The sequence below is a fragment of the Geotrypetes seraphini genome, chromosome 11 (genome assembly GCF_902459505.1).
Source record: "Geotrypetes seraphini chromosome 11, aGeoSer1.1, whole genome shotgun sequence".
Lineage (NCBI taxonomy): Eukaryota > Metazoa > Chordata > Amphibia > Gymnophiona > Dermophiidae > Geotrypetes > Geotrypetes seraphini.
Genome location: NC_047094.1, coordinates 60293508 through 60313209, shown reverse-complemented (window position 1 = coordinate 60313209; position 19702 = coordinate 60293508). Strand labels below are relative to the sequence as shown.

The window sequence follows — 19702 nt, the reverse complement described above, 5'->3', positions numbered from 1 at the left end:
ATCAAACCTCTAGGTCTGGCTAAAAAGTACATTAGCATCCTTCCAGTGATCCCAGTCACATTACACTTGAATCCACAAGAGGTCCTAGAAACCCGGCAACCCCAGGAATCTCAGTGTTACTTTTCTTTCTTTTCTGCACATGATGAGTTGGCAGAGGATGGTGGAGGGAAACCTTCAGAGCCCCTCTCAAACCTAAGGGGTATGTGAATGTGACCCTATACAAGTAACATTTTCCTTTTTGTAAAATTCCTTCACTCCTTTTTTAACTTGCACCATTCCACTTTCACTTTGCATGTACTGCTATTGTCTTTTGGAATAAGACTAGAGCAAGGTTAATCATGGCAAAAGGGAACCTAGAAGAGACACTTAGGCCTGGTCATAGGAGAAGGGAAGGGAGGGGGCAATAATCTCTAGCTCTGCCACAGTCATAAGAGGAGGGAGATGTATTATTTTTCAATAATTTGGAACATAAGAAGTTGCTGTACTATCTGTCTAATTACTCTGTGATTTCTTGAATTTCTCTGTATTCTGTTGTTAAGAAGTGCTTGCTTTCACTCTAGTAGTTCAGGTCTAGAAGTGTACTGGCCTGTAGATGAATTGTAACATGACATGTTTCTGAGGTGGAACTCTTTTGTGTGTGTTTCAGATGAGCTGAGTCAGAAAGAATTTGTGAGGAAAAATTTACCAGACTGCTAAAGAGCTGCCATTTGACGGGATATCTAGATTTTAGCTGCACTAACATTACCTATGAAATGTCAGCACTGCAAATCAGTAGCTAAACTAGAAGTCCTTTTTTTTTTTTTTTTTGGGGGGGGGAAGAGGGAGACAGCCAAGTAGAGCCAGAAAGCCAGAGGGAGACAACCAAGTAGAGCAGCATGCATAGCATCGCCAGTCCTGTAGTGATCCTAGCAGGCTGCTGTGATTTGAATAATGACCAGACAACAAAAATTTTATTTTCTGTTTTGTGATTACAATATGTCAGATTTGAAATGTGTTATCCTGCCAGAGCTGATGTTAGACCACAAACGTGAGCTAGGATTTAACAGAGAGAGGAAAAGTCTTTTTTTTTACACCACAGCACCAGTCAGTGTGGGTTGGAGAGGGTAAAGGGGGTGAAGAGGCTATAAAATAAACCCACCAGGATGTTTGAAAAAAAATATCCAATTGGGCAGGAAAATCGAATTGAATAATCGATTCAATAGGCTGAATCGAATTGAAATTTTTTTTCCTGAATCGGGCAGCACTAGGAAGCACCCTTGGCCCTGAATGCACTTACCATACCAGTGCCATTGCAGTAATGACAATGCTGCACTTTGGTTCCTGGTTCATGCCCCTTGCCATCACACCTCTGGCAAGAATCATTGATATTCAGAGATATCTCTTTGTTTACACCCTTGGCAGCTTGATTGAAGGTCAGTTCCATGATGTACTATAAAAGGGCCAAGGGACAAGATCAGGCACTTCTTTTAGACTAGAAAAATTCATTAGAAACCTTTGCTCAAAAATGACATTCCCTTACATACAGAAATCAAAGACTCGGCGAACACCTAGAAAATCTCATTAATAAATGGCATTTATAAAGCACAAATAACAGGCATAAGAATGGAAAGACACAGGAAACCATCCAAAACCAAAGATTTTTTTGTTGGATAACCTGTGCAGAACTTAAAGAAAAAAGCCTTCAAAAACAGTCCTTTCAAGGTATTTTCTGACCTCCCAAACTGTCTCATTTAAAAGGCAAGGAGGGAGATCCTTGTCAGCACTTTAATTCACTACTTTTCTGTAACATATCAACTACATATAGATAAACAAGCCAGTTAGGGTCATTCATTCCTTTTACAAAGTCCCTAGTTATATTCAATTCACAACACTTCTCAAAACTATCTTAATTTGTGAGACTTTGAAATGGCCATATAACTTGATCACACATAGACTTTACTAACTGCTAAAATGGCAGCCCCTTGCATCACTTCTACATGTTATAGTTATGTACAGCCAGATTATATCTTGACAAGGAAAAATGTAAGAGTCAATATTCAACTGAATGATATTCGGAGAGAGTTCTTTAATCATTTATTGAAAAACAGATCTGGATAAGCCAGTCAGATCTGGGTATAAGCAGCACTATCTTAGGCCTGCTCTCTCTGTAACCAACTTATCTGGACACTTAACCAGACAGCAACTGTATACTGCTGCTACTGCAAGTAAGTTTAAGTACCCCTGCCATACCTTTGACTCGTTTTAAAAAAAAGATAACTTTTGGTTAGGGATCTTAACATTTCAGCCCCAAAATATGCATTTAGTGGCTTTGGAAATTTAAAAACAAATATTTATCCAGTTAACTCCCAAAGTTACCTGGATAAATGTTTTTGAATGATTGACCCCATTTAGACCTTTTGTAGCACAAAAAAATATACTAGTTTTATCCTTCACTAGAAGGGCAACTTGTCTTTATTTTTAGTTAAGAAAAAAAATCATCTACTGATTCCTCAAAAGAACTAGATGCCTTGATACTTAGCAAAAAGATCAATCAATTGGCATCTAAAGTGAAATAAATTAACACACCAACATGGGAAAACCTGACAGGAGCTTTCACCTTTATAGTGTTAGGTCAGAAAGACAGGATTTTTATTTACACTGTAACTCAGAATTGTTCTTCCTGATCCTTTAAAATTAATTATTGTGAACTGTTTTGTTAGCTTGGCTTAAGGGCATATAAAAACACTTATATTAAACATTAGGATACATATAAAAAACACTTAACATTAAGATACATTAAAGCAAAATCAATGGAGCTGATAGCTAAAGTATGGCAATGCTTCTTAAAACAGTGGGTCCAACTTAAATGGGTGGGTTAGGAAGAACAGAAATCAACTTTTTCAAGCCTTTCACACATCGAACGGCTCTCCATTCTGGCACAAAATTCTTACCTCCTGTGGTTGATCAAATACACTATTAAAATCTCCAAATGAGGAACTAGAAAACTCCCCAAAGATTTTCCGGAAAAGTTCTTCTGGGTCAATACTAGAACCTCCATGCCAGTACTGCTGCTGAGATCCTGCTGCCCCAGGGTCAAAGCTCGCTGTGCCATAAGTATCATACTGTTTCCGTTTCACATCATCACTTAACACCTAAAGGCAAAGCATTCCAATAAGATTCAATAGCAACATTAAGACCTTGTTTCTGTCTACATTTTTTTGTATTTGCTCTTTATAAAATATCTTCCTCATCTGATTCATCAGGGAGCTATCAAGACCTCTCTCCTCTTTCCCACTGAGATTTTAAATATTTGTGCTTTACAATATTTCCCCCATTCCTCTCCCAAGTTACTTTGAACAGGCCAAATGGAAAGATTAGATTCTTACTTTGATAATATGTAAAAATAAAATAAAAGTAAAACCAATTAAAAAGGTATTATATTTTTTCCTTTATGTTTTTGTTTTATTTCTACATATTACTTTGAAGAGTGGATTAACATGACCCACTACACTTTTTCACTCAAGATGGCTCTTACTTTGTTAATCTTCTTTCTTGTAAACAGGAATGGTAGTCTTGACCAGCGGGTTAAACTCTCATTAGTTGCTAGGGTTTTATTTTATTTGTAAATTCTTTATTCATTTTTGCATGTTACAACAAGTGTAGCAGATACACACTTGATTAACTTTCATATAATACATTAAGTATAAGATTTCATTACAAATTAATATGCTATAATATTTTGAATATTACGCAATAAACCTAATATTTAAATTATTCTTATTAAATAGAAAAATCCTCCCCACCCATCCCTCCTAACACAATATTACATACAAGTATCATTGCAATGAAATTGTTGATATAATCATATATTATGAAATAATAAAAATAAAACCCACTCCTTTCCCCTCTAATCAAATATCTTATCTTGGGAAAAGTTAATCATTCATTACAAAAATCTGTTAATGGTCCCCAGATCTTCTGAAATTTACCAAAATATCCTTTTTGCGTTGCTATTGTACATTCCATTTTGTATATATGGCATACAGAATTCCACCAAAAGTTGTAATTTAACCTATCACATTTTTTCCAATTGTATGTTATTTGTTGTATTGCTACTCCAGTCAAAATAAATAAAAGTTTGTTGTTATTTGATGAGATTTGACTCCTTGCTCTCATTGTTGTTCCAAATTAAATAGTATCATATGTCAAGGTTACCGGATTTTCCAACATCCTATTAATTTGAGGTCAAATTGATTTCCAAAATGATAAAATGAATGGACAATAGAATAAAAGATGATCTAATGTCCCAGCTTCAAGATGACAATGCCAACATCTATTAGACTTAGAGCTATCTATTTTTTGTAAACAAACAGGGGTCCAAAAAGCTCTATGCAAAAGAAAAAAACCAAGTTTGTCTCATAGATGCTGACACTGTACATCTTAACCTCCAAGACCAAAGTCGTGGCCATTGAGATGCATTAATTTGATGCTTAATCTCAATGCTCCAAATATCCCCAAGACCATTTTTTGGTTTTTTTTATTTACAAATCCAGATATTAATTTATACCACTGTGCGGCCCTATGATCCATAGAATCCATCTGAAAGCATAAGAATTCCAGACTATAATAATTAATAAGATTTTTCCATTCAGGGAACTCTACCTGAATGGCCTGCTTCAATTGCAACCATCTAAAATATTGCGATTTATTAAGACCAAACTTATGTTGCAATTGTGAAAACTCCAGCAGTTTACCATTATTTATTACATCCTCCAAAGTACGGATTCCTGCCAACATCCAATGCTTCCAGATGATTTTAAAACTGCCAATCCTGATCTTGGGGTTTAGCCATATCGTTTGAGTTGTTGATTTATTTATTGGAATAGGAGTTAGACTACTTATATACCTTAATGTTTTCCAGGTATCAACAAATATTTTATGCTCTTTATATAACCTTCATTAAACCTATGGCCGCCAAAATTAGATTGATATAATCCAGACAAAAAATGATTAATGTATGTGTCAAGAAATGTGTCCAGATTAATTTGAATTGTAAACCTGACGCCTCAGCCCCACCACTCCACCGCAATGTAAAATTCAAAGAGCGGGAGATTTATTGTGGGAGCCTCATCATTGGCTGTCGGGTTTTTATCCTAAATTTATATGTTTTTATATTTTATATTTTTTAGTAAATTTTCAGTATATATATATCAGTTTTTAAACTTAGACTTTAAGAAGTTTTAAGAAATAAATATTCTCTTTCTGAGTATCATGAATTTGATTTTGAAAGTACTTGATACTTATCTCAGCGTTAAACCCAGGGAGTCAGACCCGACATGTTTCACATGCACTACCACGGATAGTGAAACAATTTCAGATAGGGGGGGAGTAGTGCACACAATTGTATGTGACTCTTTTTCTCTTTTTAATATTTTTTCCGCAGGGAGACCCTTGATAAAACACATATGCTGTGAAACATGTCGGGTCTGACTCCCTGGGTTTAACGCTGAGATAAGTATCAAGTACTTTCAAAATCAAATTCATGATACTCAGAAAGAGAATATTTATTTCTTAAAACTTCTTAAAGTCTAAGTTTAAAAACTGATATATATATACTGAAAATTTACTAAAAAATATAAAATATAAAAACATATAAATTTAGGATAAAAACCCGACAGCCAATGATGAGGCTCCCACAATAAATCTCCCGCTCTTTGAATTTTACATTGCGGTGGAGTGGTGGGGCTGAGGCGTCAGGTTTACAATTCAAATTAATCTGGACACATTTCTTGACACATACTTTATATAACCTTGGCATTTTGATACTAACTACATGACCAAGACGTAAGCGACACGTCTGATAAAAGGGATGGAAAACCTTTCATACGCTGAGAGATTGGAGAAACTGGGTCTGTTTTCCCTGGAGAAGAGGAGACTTAGAGGGGTTATGATAGAGACTTATAAGATCATGAGGGGCATAGAGAGAGTAGAGAGGGACAGATTCTTCAAACTTTCAAAAAATAAAAGAACAAGAGGCCATTTGGAAAAGTTGAAAGGGGACAGATTCAATACAAATGCCAGGAAGTTCTTCTTTACCCAACGTGTGGTGGACACTTGGAATGCGCTTCCAGAGGACGCTATAGGGCAGAATACAGTACTGGGATTTAAGAGAGGATTGGACATTTTCCTGCTGGAAAAGGGAATAGAAGGGTATAAATAGAGGATTACTGCTCAGGTCCTGGACCTGTTGGGCCGCCGCGTGAGCGGACTGCTGGGCAAGATGGACCTCAGGTCTGACCCAGCAGAGGCATTGCTTATGTTCTTATGTTCTTATGAAACATAAGTCTCCATTCTAGCCAGAACCAGTCTGGTATATTATCAGTGGGCTCTGGGAGGATCCAAAATATAGGCTTGATGATACCTATAAAAGTTAGGAAAATTTACCCCACCCTCCACAATTGGCCTTTGCAACAACTAAAGCAATTCTGGGAATTTTACCCAGCCAAATAAATTTTGTTAAAATCCTATTTAATTTTTTATAAAAAGATCCCTGAAAGAAAACTGGTAACATCCCCATTTGGTAACAAACTACAGGTGAAATCATCATTTTAACAGTTTGTACTCTCCCCCACCAAGATAAATGTAAAGGATTCCATTGCTCACACATTTCTGTTACCTTCTGTAATAAACATTTTTCATTAATTTTCATTGTATCATCCACTGTTTTTGTAATCCAAATTCCTAAGTATTTTAAGCCATCTTCCTTCCAAACGAAAGAAAATGCATCAAATAAACCTTTTGTACAATGTATATTTAATGGAAGAACTTCTGATTTATTCCAATTTATCTTATATCCTGAAAATTTTCCAAATTTCTCAATCAACTCAAGCAAACATGGAATGGTAGATTCTGGATTCCTCAAATAAAGCAAGATATCATCCGCATATGCCGATACTTTATATTCTCTATCTGAACGCGGAATACCCTGTATCTCCTTCACCTGTTGAATAGCTAATAATAAGGGTTCCAAAACAATATCAAACAGTAAAGGAGACAAGGGACAACCTTGTCTAACCCCCCTCTGCAAATCAAAACATTCTGAAAACGTATTATTAATTAATCTAGCAGTAGGAGAGCTATACAACGTTTGCAAAATTTGTATGAATCCTGAACCTATTCCAAACCAATCCATTGCCTGATACATAAAGGTCCATTCCACTCGATCAAAAGCCTTCTCTGCATCCAAGGAAACAGAAAAAGTCAGATCCTTCATGGCTTTTGTCAAATATAACATATGAAATGCCAGTCTAGTATTGTGAGATGAATGTCTTTGAGCAACGAATCCTATTTGATGCATATCTACAATGTAAGGGAGAGCTTTAGCCAATCGTAATGCTAATATCTTAGCTAAGAGTTTACCATCTACATTTATTAAAGAAACAGGCTTATAATTTGAAACCAAAATGGGATCTTTATTTGGCTTCGGCAAAACTATAGTTAAAGATTCTGCCTTAGTGCCTGTAATAGAACCTTTAATAAGTTGAAACTGATAAAGATTTAATAAATAAGGCAATAGGAAATTTTGAAATGATTTATAAACTCTACCGTATAACCATCTCCACCTGGAGAGGATCCAACTCTAAGGGACTTCAAAGCTGTTCCTAATTCTTTTAATGATATTGGCTCTTCCAAACTTCATTTTATATGTTCAGGAATTTTTGGACCCTCTATTAATTTCAAAAATTTTAAACCATCTTTTTCTTTATCTAAATAAGTCTCAGAAGAATAAAAAGATTTATAAAATTTCAAGAATTGTTTCAAAATAGGTTCAATTTGCGTAAAAGTTACACCCTTTTCATCTTTAATGGCAATTAATTTTGCCTTCTTTTTTTTCGCTTTAAGATAATTTGCCAATATTCTTCCCGCCTTATTTGAGGTTCCATAATACAATGTCTGCTGAGAAAATAAATCTTTCCTCATCAATTTAGACGAAATCTCATTATACTTGCCCTTAACCTTTAACAAATCCTGCTGTATAGAATATTCCCACTTTTCTATTAATTTTGATTCTAAAATTTTAATTTCTTTCTCTAATTCCAAAAATTGTTTTTTAACCTAAGCAGAGTAAGAAATAATTTGTCCTCTCATTGATGCTTTAAAAGCATCCCATAATACTTCCATAGAGATTTCATCTTTATCATTCAATTGAAAATAATCCTTCATTTTTATTAAAAGATTCTCACAAAATAGTGGATCAGCAAGCAATGTATTAACAAACCTCTAAATTGGTCTATTAATATTTTGATCCTCAACTTTAAGTTCAATCCACACCCCACCATGATCAAATAAAATAATTGGATCAATGGCAGCTTGCGACACTTGATGTATTAATTGATTTGAAATAAAAATATAATCTATTCTTGAAAAAGAGTTATGAACATGAGAACAAAAAGAAAATTCCCGCCCATCAAAATGAAGTATTTGCCAAATATCTTTCAAATCACAAGATTGTACAAAATTATCTAATCCTAAAGATTTCATAATTCTTCTTGGGTTTTTATCCAACAGAGGATCCATAACAGCATTGAAATCCCCAGCTACCACTAACTTTGAGGTAGCCAGTGGAAGAATCAGTTGTTGAAGAGTCTTAAAAAATTCATTTTGGTTCGAATTAGGGGCATATACATTAAACAGCGTCATGATAGTATTTCCCATGTTCATTTCCACATGCACCCATCTGCCATGAGAATCTGATGCCTTTAATTTATATGATAGTGAAAACAAAAAGGCAACCGAGTCACATCAAGGTTTGTGTGAGGGACGCTCAGGACGCCAAAATTGGCTTACACCTTACAAACCAAAATGGGGAAATATATATAATGGACGATATATAATTATATATAATACATTATATTATGTTATAGGGTGCTCTCAGTGTGAACCCTCAGTGATAGGAGCGCAACTCTGACACTTCACCTCTGGGTCAAGGCGGTAAGCCTCCACCCACACACCATCATCGAGCACCCCAGGTGTGCTGAAATCAAACAAATCAATCAATCAAAAGTGAATAAATCAAACTTAACACAAATAACCTGAACGACCCCCACACAAACCCTGCCAGCCAGACCCCCCAAGAACGCGCAACAAAATCAAAAAACCATACAAAAACTATCAAAAAAGTATCAAAAAGACAACATAATACTTATCTGAAGCTATCTCACAGACTGAACAACGCAAATAACCGCGCCAAGAGGAAAGGTTCAACCGCGCTGGTTTCGGGAGAAGCCCTTCTTCAGGAACCTGACCCCCGACGGAACACGAACAAAGGGGACGGCTGGAGGGCAGGGTGCCCGATCAGAAGAGCACGCCGCCTAAAACGAATCTACAGGTGACGTCATGCACAAACCAACCATTCATACAACCCAACCAATCAACCACTCTCACACAAGGGCAATAACCCACCCATCCATACTCGACATACAAACTGAACCAATTAAAAAGCCACAGCCAAAGAACCCCCCCCCACACACAAACACACACTGAAACCCAAAACCCGAATAAAATCCAAATGGCCCTGTTAAACAATGGTATTCCATTCCACGCCTTCATTAAGGCCGTTGGGATGGACAGATTGTAATTGGAAAATCCAATATTGTTCCCTGAGATTCAAATGGGCCTGTCTATCCCCCCTGAAATCCCAAGGAACTTGCTCAAGCACGAACCAAGACAGATCAGTGAATTGATGACCTAATTCAGCACAGTGCGGTACCAGGGGGGCAGAATGAGATCCAGTACGAATCAGACTCCTATGTTCTTGTAGTCTGACCCTAATTCTTCTGCTGGTCCACCCCACGTAACACAACCCACAGGGGCAAATGATGACGTAAACTACCCATTCAGAATCACAAGACGTTTGAGATCTGAGGTGGTAAGTACGTTGAGTCCGGGGATGTTGCCAGGTGGAAATAGACAAAGATAAAGGGCACATATCACAATGCCCGCATGGTTTATGACTGCCCCCAATATGAGCCCGACTCCTTGTAGCCAATAAGTCCTTCAGATTTTTAGGACGAGCATAAGCTATACAGGGAGCCTCCTTAAAAACAGAATGATGACCCAGTACATGCCAGTGCTTTCTCACAATGTTCGCTATCTGGTGGGCTTTGTTAGAAAATGATATAACACACACCTGCTGATCTAAAGGTGGCCTGATCACAGGAGCCCGTAATAACTCAGGGTTAGCATAGCGAGCTCTACGATACGCTCTTCTGATGATCCACTCAGGATAGCCGCGGGCCTTGAAGCGCTGAGATAATAACTTCGCTTGAGTCTTGTACTCCCTCAAGGACGAACAGATACGACGAATCCTGAGGAATTGCCCCACTGGCAGCGATTGATGCAACCTGACCGGATGACAACTGGTGTAATGTAAGTATGAAGTCTGATCCGTGGATTTCCGGAAAACCATAGTAACCAGTTTCCCCTCGTTTTTGCTAACCCTGGTGTCCAAATAGGTGACACTGGTTGCATTAATAGTGGCAATAAACTTTAAATGCCTATCAAGAGTGTTAAGCCAGGTCAGAAATTCATAAAACCTGGTCCTAGTGTCAGTCCATATGAGAAACACATCGTCAATAAAACGAAGCCATGTGGCAATGTGAGTCATCCACTCAGACGGGTATAACAGCTGTTCCTCAAAATTTGTAACGTAAAGGTTAGCCACACTGGGGGCCATGGCTGTACCCATGGCTACCCCGTGCATTTGGAGATAAAACTCCCCGCGCGCTTCAAAAAAGTTCTTTTGTAACACCAGGGTAGCTAATTGCATGAGAAAAGCTTTAGTTATACGATGATGAGGAGGCCCCGCTGATAGATGGTATTCAACAATCTTTAGAGCTTCAGTCTGGGGTATGTTGCTGTATAAAGCTTCCAGATCCATGGTTACCAAAAAATCAGATTGTTGCACTTGAATGCTCTCAATTTTGTTGAGAAAGTTGGTAGTATCTAGTACAAAGGACCGAGCCTGAGCGACCTTGGGTTTCAAAAAGTGGTCAACCATTTTGAATAAGGGCTCAAGAATCGTGCCCCGGAGCGACACAATAGGTCTGCCCGGGGGGTTATTAAGGGTTTTATGAATTTTGGGTACAGTGTAAAAGTGGGGGTTACGGCTGGGAGCCTGGGATAGATATCTGGCTTCGGATTTGGTGATGATATTGTTCTGCAGCGCCTCCTGCACAACAACAGCAATTTCCCTACGCAGAGTGGGGGAGGGATCCTCCTCAAGTTTTGTATACCAGTCTGCGTTGGAAATGTGAGCATCCACTTGGGCATTATACTGGGCCGAAGATTTAACGACCACAGCTCCGCCCTTATCGGCGGGTTTAATGTCCAGGTTTAATGTCCAGGGTTTAATGTCCAGATTTCAGGGGGGATAGAGAGGCCCATTTGAATCTCAGGGAACAATATTGGATTTTCCAATTACAATCTGTCCATCCCAACGGCCTTAATGAAGGCGTGGAATGGAATACCATTGTTTAACAGGGCCATTTGGATTTTATTCGGGTTTTGGGTTTCAGTGTGTGTTTGTGTGTGTGGGGGGGTTCTTTGGCTGGGCCTTTTTAATTGGTTCAGTTTGTATGTCGAGTATGGATGGGTGGGTTATTGCCCTTGTGTGAGAGTGGTTGATTGGTTGGGTTGTATGATTGGTTGGTTTGTGCATGACGTCACCTGTAGATTCGTTTTAGGCGGCGTGCTCTTCTGTTCGGGCACCCCGCTCTCCAGCCGTCCCCTTTGTTCGTGTTCCATCGGGGGTCAGGTTCCTGAAGAAGGGCTTCTCCCGAAACCAGCGCGGTTGAACCTTTCCTCTTGGCGCGGTTATTTGCGTTGTTCAGTCTGTGAGATAGCTTCAGATAAGTATTATGTTGTCTTTTTGATACTTTTTTGATAGTTTTTGTATGGTTTTTTGATTTTGTTGCGCGTTCTTGGGGGGTCTGGCTGGCAGGGTTTGTGTGGGGGTCGTTCAGGTTATTTGTGTTGAGTTTGATTTATTCACTTTTGATTGATTGATTTGTTTGATTTCAGCACACCTGGGGTGCTCGATGATGGTGTGTGGGTGGAGGCTTACCGCCTTGACCCAGAGGTGAAGTGTCGGAGTTGCGCTCCTATCACTGAGGGTTCACACTGAGAGCACCCTATAACATAATATAATGTATTATATATAATTATATATCGTCCATTATATATATTTCCCCATTTTGGTTTGTAAGGTGTGAGCCAATTTTGGCGTCCTGAGCGTCCCTCACACAAACCTTGATGTGACTCGGTTGCCTTTTTGTTTTCACTATTTTAGGATTTTTTCGGCATATCTGGAGTGTATTGTTGTTTAATTTATATGAAGCAGAGCATTTTTTATTCACTATAGCTGAAGAGAAAAAACAATGTTTAACCCAACCACCTTCCAGTTTTTTAGATTCAATATTTGACAAGTGAGTCTCTTGTATGTAACAAATATCCGCATTTTGCCTTTTTAAAAATAGTAATGCTTTTTTCCTTTTTATCAGATGATTCAGACCATTAACATTCAGAGATAATATCTTAAGATCCATTTATATCTTCATAGCATATTGTAAACAAAATCAAACACTGAATAAATTGTAATAAATCCTTTTCCTAATACGTTAGATACTTTATAACACTCCAACCCTTACCCAACCCCTCATTGCATATCCCCTTCCCCTCCCTCCCACCCCCAATTAAATACGAAAACTTGGAAACGCAGATTGAGGTCAGGTATAAAATAACTCCCTACAAGCTATTACCTTAATTTTACATCAGTTACTACCATTAATTTATTAATTTGAATCAATTAGACATTAATATTAAACAAACAAACCCCCCCTCATTTAATCTTTATTAATTATGATTTTCTTATATTCAATTTATGTAAATTTCCATTGCAGAAATTTATATAACTTAAATTGATTATATCCCCCAAATATTAAATATTCAACCCCTTCTCATCTAACTATTACTGATTAATAAATCATAATATATAATGAATTATTATATTATCATTATATGCATTAAGAATATATCCTTGCCTAAATTTACATTTCTTAAAATATATATCAATATATTTATATCTAAAAGGAAACCTTTAATCCCCTTGTATCAAATAAATATTTAAATAAATGGAACCCCATATCATTAATCAATTAATATATGGTATTTAAATATATTAAAACCTAATATCCAAAATTCAGATACAACTAAACAAATCCAATTACTATGAATACACTGACAATTGATATGCAGTTCATTAAATTTCCAAAATAAACATGAATATAAGCTAAAATTATAATATCAGTGTTAAACATTAAACCAATGAACTGATATTAGCATCAAAAATTATATTAATCTCCCTCTCTAAAAATAAAATAAAATCTATAACATCCTATTCTTTTCATAACGTTATATGACTCATCTATAATCATTATGAGTTGGTGTACTAAAGGGAAAACCTAATACTTCTGTATCCGTGACAGATATGTAAGAGATGACACACCACTATAAACTTCATAAATTTATCTGGGTATTCCTCCTGAATTTTGCTATTTAATAAAATATCCACATCAGTATCTCCACTTAAAGAAAATATGAACTTTCAACCACATATCGGAAAAAAACAGGCACCCAGAGCATTCAAAGAATCTCCAAGCTCACATCATGCCGTGACCAAATTAAGTCAATCACGAGGCCTATCCCCAATTCCATAGATGAAGCCCCACTTGATCTTACCTTCGTCACATATAAAGAGGAAGACTCATACAGGAAGTGCTGGGGGTGTGCTAACGTAAAAGAGATCTCCCCATCCCTGCCATAACACGCATTCTCTAAGCAAAGACAAAATCCATGCGTCCGCGGCAGGAAGCAAAGGTCACAGAACCAGGATTGTAACCACGCACTCCTTCCATTCGCACATTCACACGTTCAAAGATGCAAACTTAAACAGGAAGTACCACCTTCGACGGAACCCAGACATTCTGACCAATCACACCAGCATAAAAAAAAAAATAAATGTCAATAGGTCCATATGTTGAAGTTGAAAATTTCCATATCCTCCGTTTCAAGAAACACCTCCAAATCCTTCATTAGCCAATCAGCTTTCTTCCTGCATATGTTCATTGATGAAATCATAGCATATGTCAATATTTTTTTTTTAAAGAATCTCAATCAGCTAGATTCTTACTAACAAATTAGTCTCAAATATAAGTCAACTTTCATGTATTAAATTATATAAATCATATCCTTTGCAAAGAGAGAGAGAAAAAAAAAAAAAAAACCCCCGAAAATCTTCTCTTCTATTCTTCCATCGCCTCTGACACTGCTAGGTGCCGTTCAAACAAAAGTTCCATGCTCGTGCCTTGTTTAATCCGTTGCATTTCAAAGAATGTAAAGATTCTAATCGCTAACAGAATTTCTTTTATAATCCTTTATAATTCAAAAAATGAAGATTTCAATAGTTATTTATAAATAGTAAGTCAACTTACCAGAATTAAATTAAATTCAAAGGCTTCATTTAGATTTCAGATTTCACTTAAGAAGTCATTGGTTGTTCATATTGCTCCAAATATTCCTGTAACTTTTTAGGGTCCGAAAAATTTTGAGTTTTGTTTGCAAGAGTAACTTTCATTACCGCAGGGTAAAGGAGCCCGTATTAGTTGCTAGGGTTGTAGAAAGCCCAGTTTTGTTATCATGCTCCACCTCCTATTATTCTGGGATGAACCACCTCAGTCAGTATCAAGCGAGTGCTAACATGAGAGGAGTGTGGGGAAATTGCCCAAAACTACCTAAGCCTATTCTGTTCTAAATACAAACATTAAACAATGCCTTTAAACCACTACTAATGAAACAAACAAGGACCACCATCTGCACCAATAGTTCTGTATCTCAGTATTTACGATGAGCCTTCCACATTCCTGACCCTACTAGGCAGTCGACAGAAATAAGACATCTGACTAAGGGCTAGATTCACTAAGCCCACCGATTAAGTTCCAACCACTTAGCAACTACTTTGCAACCCGATTTCCCTCCGACCCGATTCACTAACCTATGTCCCGATCATCCTCCGATTCGTGAATGCAAATGAGTGGGAACGGCATTCAAATGCAGGCAGGCAGGCAGCGATTCACTAAAAAAAAAAAAAAAAAAAAAGAGGGACACCAACTGGGCTGACCGATCAAAAATAAGCGACTGCTGAAGACCAGTCGCTTATGTTCTTTCTGACTGCCCTGCCTTCTGCTGCCCTGCTCTGAATCTCTCCTGCTCCCACTCCGACTCTTCTGCCCTTCCCCGCACTACAAGCCCGTGGTTTTAACCAGCGGGTTAAAACCACCGGCTTGCAAAGAAATAAAAAGTAGGTTTCCTGCTCTGCCAAGCACAGAGGGCCAGCGCATGCGCAGACCATCTACAGATGATCTGCGCATGCGTTGGGATCGCTTTAGAGTGATCCGGGTGGTTGGTTGGGGGCATGTTTCCAATCACCCTCATTTGCATGAGAGCAATTCATGAATCAGTCCCCCTGCCACGGATCGGATCCGATCCATGCCTTTAGTGAATCTAGCCTTAAGTAGGCACATCTGAAACAGAAAGCAGGCTAGTATACATCTGACAGGGAGGGCGTCAAGACTACCATTCCTGTTTACAAGTAAGATTTGCAAGGTAAGAACCTAATCTTTCCTTCCTGTCTTAACCAGCAGGACATATCAGAGCAGTCCCCAGTTCCTAGAATGAGATAGATGAGTTTGCAGTCGGTACTGAGGACCCAAAAGCAGTATCTAGCCCAGCTGCTACATCCACTCTGTAAAATTTATTGAATGTGTGGAGATTGGACCAAAAGACCGCTGTAGACTCTGCCCAAGAGGATTCAACGCGAGTGAAGTGCACCTTCACCACCACTGGAGACTGTTTTCCGCTTCCAATATAAGTGGAAGGTATAGCCATCCTGATCCAACTGGATATGGTTATTTTAGATACTGGTCTCCCCCGAAGAGTCACATTCGTAAGCACGAAGCGGTGATCAGGCAGCCAAACTCGTTGGGTCACCTCAACATAATGAATCAAAATTCCTTGCACATCCGTAACTTTCAACACTATCTATTTTCTTCACTCCCGTAGGCGTGAAGGCTGTGAATCGCACCTCGTAGTTTATGTGAAAACTAGACATGACCTTCGGTAGGAAGGAAGGGACCATTCAAATTGAGACACTAGCCTCCGAGATTTGAAGAAAGGGCTCCCTGCAGGACACAGTCTGGAGCTCCAACACTCTTCTCATTGACGTCACAGCCACCAAGAAAACTGTCTTAACCGTCAGATCTATCAGGGATGCCTCCTCCAAAGGCTCATTTTAGATACATCCTGATGGGGCTTAACTTTGGCTCAGAAGAGAAGACCTGGTGGGCCAACTGCTGACAGTTCCAAAGGGTTCCTTTATGCCCTTAGGACTTCTGCATTATGGTCACTGAAGTGGGGTTGGGGCAAGAAGGTTTTCCACCCCCTACTCCCAACTCGCCGCCATCTCTTGACAGGAGGACTAGGGCTGCAGAAGATTACAAATTTTAATTGTGATTAATCATGATTAAAACTTTTAATCACAGTTAATCATGTAATTAAAAGATACCCTTGCCCTTCCCTCCCGGTCCAACACCTCTCTTCTTTGTTCCATCCCCTATAAAAATATGTTACCTATGCATGCAAAATGCAACAGCATCTGCCCTCTCTTTCTCTGTCCTCTAAAAATGACTGCTCTGTCCTTTTCTGCCCTCCACCTACCCGTCTGCCCTCACCTTCTCTGTACTGTCCCCTTCATCTGCATCTGCCCTCTCTTCCCCTGTAGTTAAAAAACAAACAAACAAACAAATATTCCCCCCCCCCCAAAAAAAAAAAAAAAAGGAAGGTTCATCCATTAGCAGGATTGGAGCAGGCAAACAACTACAGTAGGGTTTCCTCAGGTAAGTCTTCTATGCTGGGTGGCTCAGGGTTACTGACATCAAGGCAGCTATGAGGTGATGACTCTAGGAGCTGCATAGCCAGGCACTGCATGGCTCTGAGCATCTGCCCCCAACGAGTTTCCTGTTTTAGAGAGGACAGAAGTCAGCCATGAGTGTGTGAATATGCTAAAGACCTCGCACTGGTCTATCTGTGCAATGTTGGTGATGCAGCTCCATGAAGCAAAGTGAGACCAAACGCTTTATGGGAAGGGAGGAGGGGTAGCCTAAGGCTGGTTCTGCCAGGCCCAGAAACAGGCAATTAGATCAAAGCTTGATGCAACTTCTTGTTTCTGGGTTTGGAAGAGCCAGCCTTCTGCTTGCCGCCATTAGTCACTATTTCTCAAAAATGTTCAACACAGTTCTTGTGCTTGTTTTGCTGTTACTTTTCTGGAGATTGGGTTCCGTGTGTTTTTCTTGTTTATTATCTGTGTTTAAATAAAGAATTACAAAAAAAAATTTTTTAGTGGGCATTAAAAATTTAACGTTAATTGTGTTATTAACATGATATCTGCAGCTCTAAGAACATAACCCACACATCTGAACCAGTTTGGCAGGATGAGAAGGAAATGGTCAATATCTTGAAGTCTGAGTCAGAAGCAATTTTTAGGTTACTGGAGTCAGTGTGTCAGTGAAAATGTGTCGATTCCAACTCCTAATAGAGCTAAATTGTATGTCATGCAAACATTATAATGCTTAAATTTCTTATTTCACAGATAATGATTTAACCCATTTTTAGGATATGTTTTACTTTTAGAATATATCTCAATATCAATTTCTTTGATTACAAAATGTGATATATTTTATGATATTTATATTAGTGAAAGTGGCACCTTGAGAATGACACCCTGTCCCTGCCTCGTCCTCACAAACTCTGTGTGATCCCATTTGCACAAGCCTTGAATTGTTATTTTATACTGAAATCATTTTATTAAAGTATAAAAAGAAACAGTATTCTGTACAACTGTCATTTTATAAACCACAAATATAGAAAAAGGATCAACAAAACACCCGTCTCCCCTTCCCTCCATATATATCCCCTCCACTATCGAGACAACTGAACAAGCCAAATTACTACAAAATGTTGCACAGAAAAATCATGCTAACAGAATACCTCTGTCACATACACAGAACACAAATGGCAAGTTCATAATAGCTGACCAAAAATTATAAGCAAACCAAAATTCCAAGAAGCCACATCTTGCATGTAGTACAACACTTATATAGATATATAAATAAAGGAGTCTGAGTGGAGATACCATAAATAAAGGAGTCATAGTAACACAGTAACATAGTAGATGACGGCATATAAAGACCCGAATGGTCCATCCAGTCTGCCCAACCTGATTCAATTTAATTTTTTTTCTTCTTAGCTATTTCTGGGCAATAATCCAAAGCTTTATTTACCCTGTACTGTGCTTGGGTTCCAACTGCCGAAATCTCTATTAAGACTTACTCCAGCCCATCTACACCCTCCCAGCCATTGAAGCCCTCCCCAGCCCATCCTCCACCAAACGGCCATATACAGACACAGATCGTGCAAGTCTGCCCAGTACTGGCCTTAGTTCAATATTTAATATTATTTTCTGATTCTAAATCCTCTGTGTTCATCCCACGCTTCTTTGAACTCAGTCACTGTTTTACTCTCCACCACCTCTCTCGGGAGCACATTCCAGGCATTCACTACCCTCTCCGTAAAGTAGAATTTCTTAACATTGCCCCTGAATCTACCACCCCTCAACCTCAAATTATGTCCTCTGGTTTTACCATTTTCCTTTCTCTGGAAAAGATTTTGTTCTACGTTAATACCCTTCAAGTATTTGAACGTCTGAATCATATCTCCCCTGTCTCTCCTTTCCTCTAGGGTATACATATTCAGGGCTTCCAGTCTCTCCTCATATGTCTTCTGGCGCAAGCCTCCTATCATTTTTGTCGCCCTCCTCTGGACCGCCTCAAGTCTTTTTACGTCCTTCGCCATATACAGTCTCCAAAACTGAACACAATACTCCAAGTGGGGCCTTACCAATGACCTGTACAGGGGCATCAACACCTTCTTCCTTCTACTGACTATGCCTCTCTTTATACAGCCCAGCATCCTTCTGGCAGCAGCCACTGCCTTGTCACACTGTTTTTTCGCCTTTAGATCTTCGGACACTATCACCCCCAAGGTCCCTCTCCCCGTCCGTGCATATCAGCTTCTTTCCTCCCAGCATATATGGTTCCTTCCTATTATTAATCCCCAAATGCATTACTCTGCATTAGAGAATGACACGGGGAAAAAATCTGTCCCCGTCACCGCCCCGTCACCGGCCCACCATCCTCTGCACCGCCCCGTCACCGCCGTTCCCTTCACCGCCCCGTCACCGTCTCCGCCATCCCTTTCACCGCCCCGTCACCGCCACTGCCATCCCATTCACCGCCCCGTCACCGTCCCCGCTGCATCCATATAAGCCTTAGTACTGTAATATTTAGCTTATTCCTTTCTTATAAATCAAAGTTCCTGCTGCTGAACTAGAGAAAGAGATGTTCAGCTGGCAGGGCTTTGTTTATAAATTTTTATCAACACAACTAATATACTATTTTATCCTAAAGCAAAAAATAAATAAATAAATATAATTTTTTTTCTACCTTTGTTGTCTGGTTTCTGCTTTCCACATCTTCTCATTCAATTCCTTCCA

General features: G+C 38.7%; 1 protein-coding gene across 3 annotated transcripts in view; it reads right to left on the bottom strand.

Annotated features, from left to right (window-relative positions):
- The window catches only part of DNAJA3 (DnaJ heat shock protein family (Hsp40) member A3), a 78825-nt gene that overhangs the window by 45001 nt on the left and 14122 nt on the right, over nucleotides 1-19702 (bottom strand). For all 3 annotated transcript variants that reach the window (XM_033962741.1, XM_033962743.1, XM_033962742.1), the window contains exons 4-5: nucleotides 2931-3131; nucleotides 1277-1429 (exon numbers count right to left, since the gene is read on the bottom strand). In XM_033962741.1, coding sequence (XP_033818632.1) covers nucleotides 1277-1429; nucleotides 2931-3131 — 354 coding nt within the window. The remainder of the gene's footprint in view (nucleotides 1-1276; nucleotides 1430-2930; nucleotides 3132-19702) is intronic.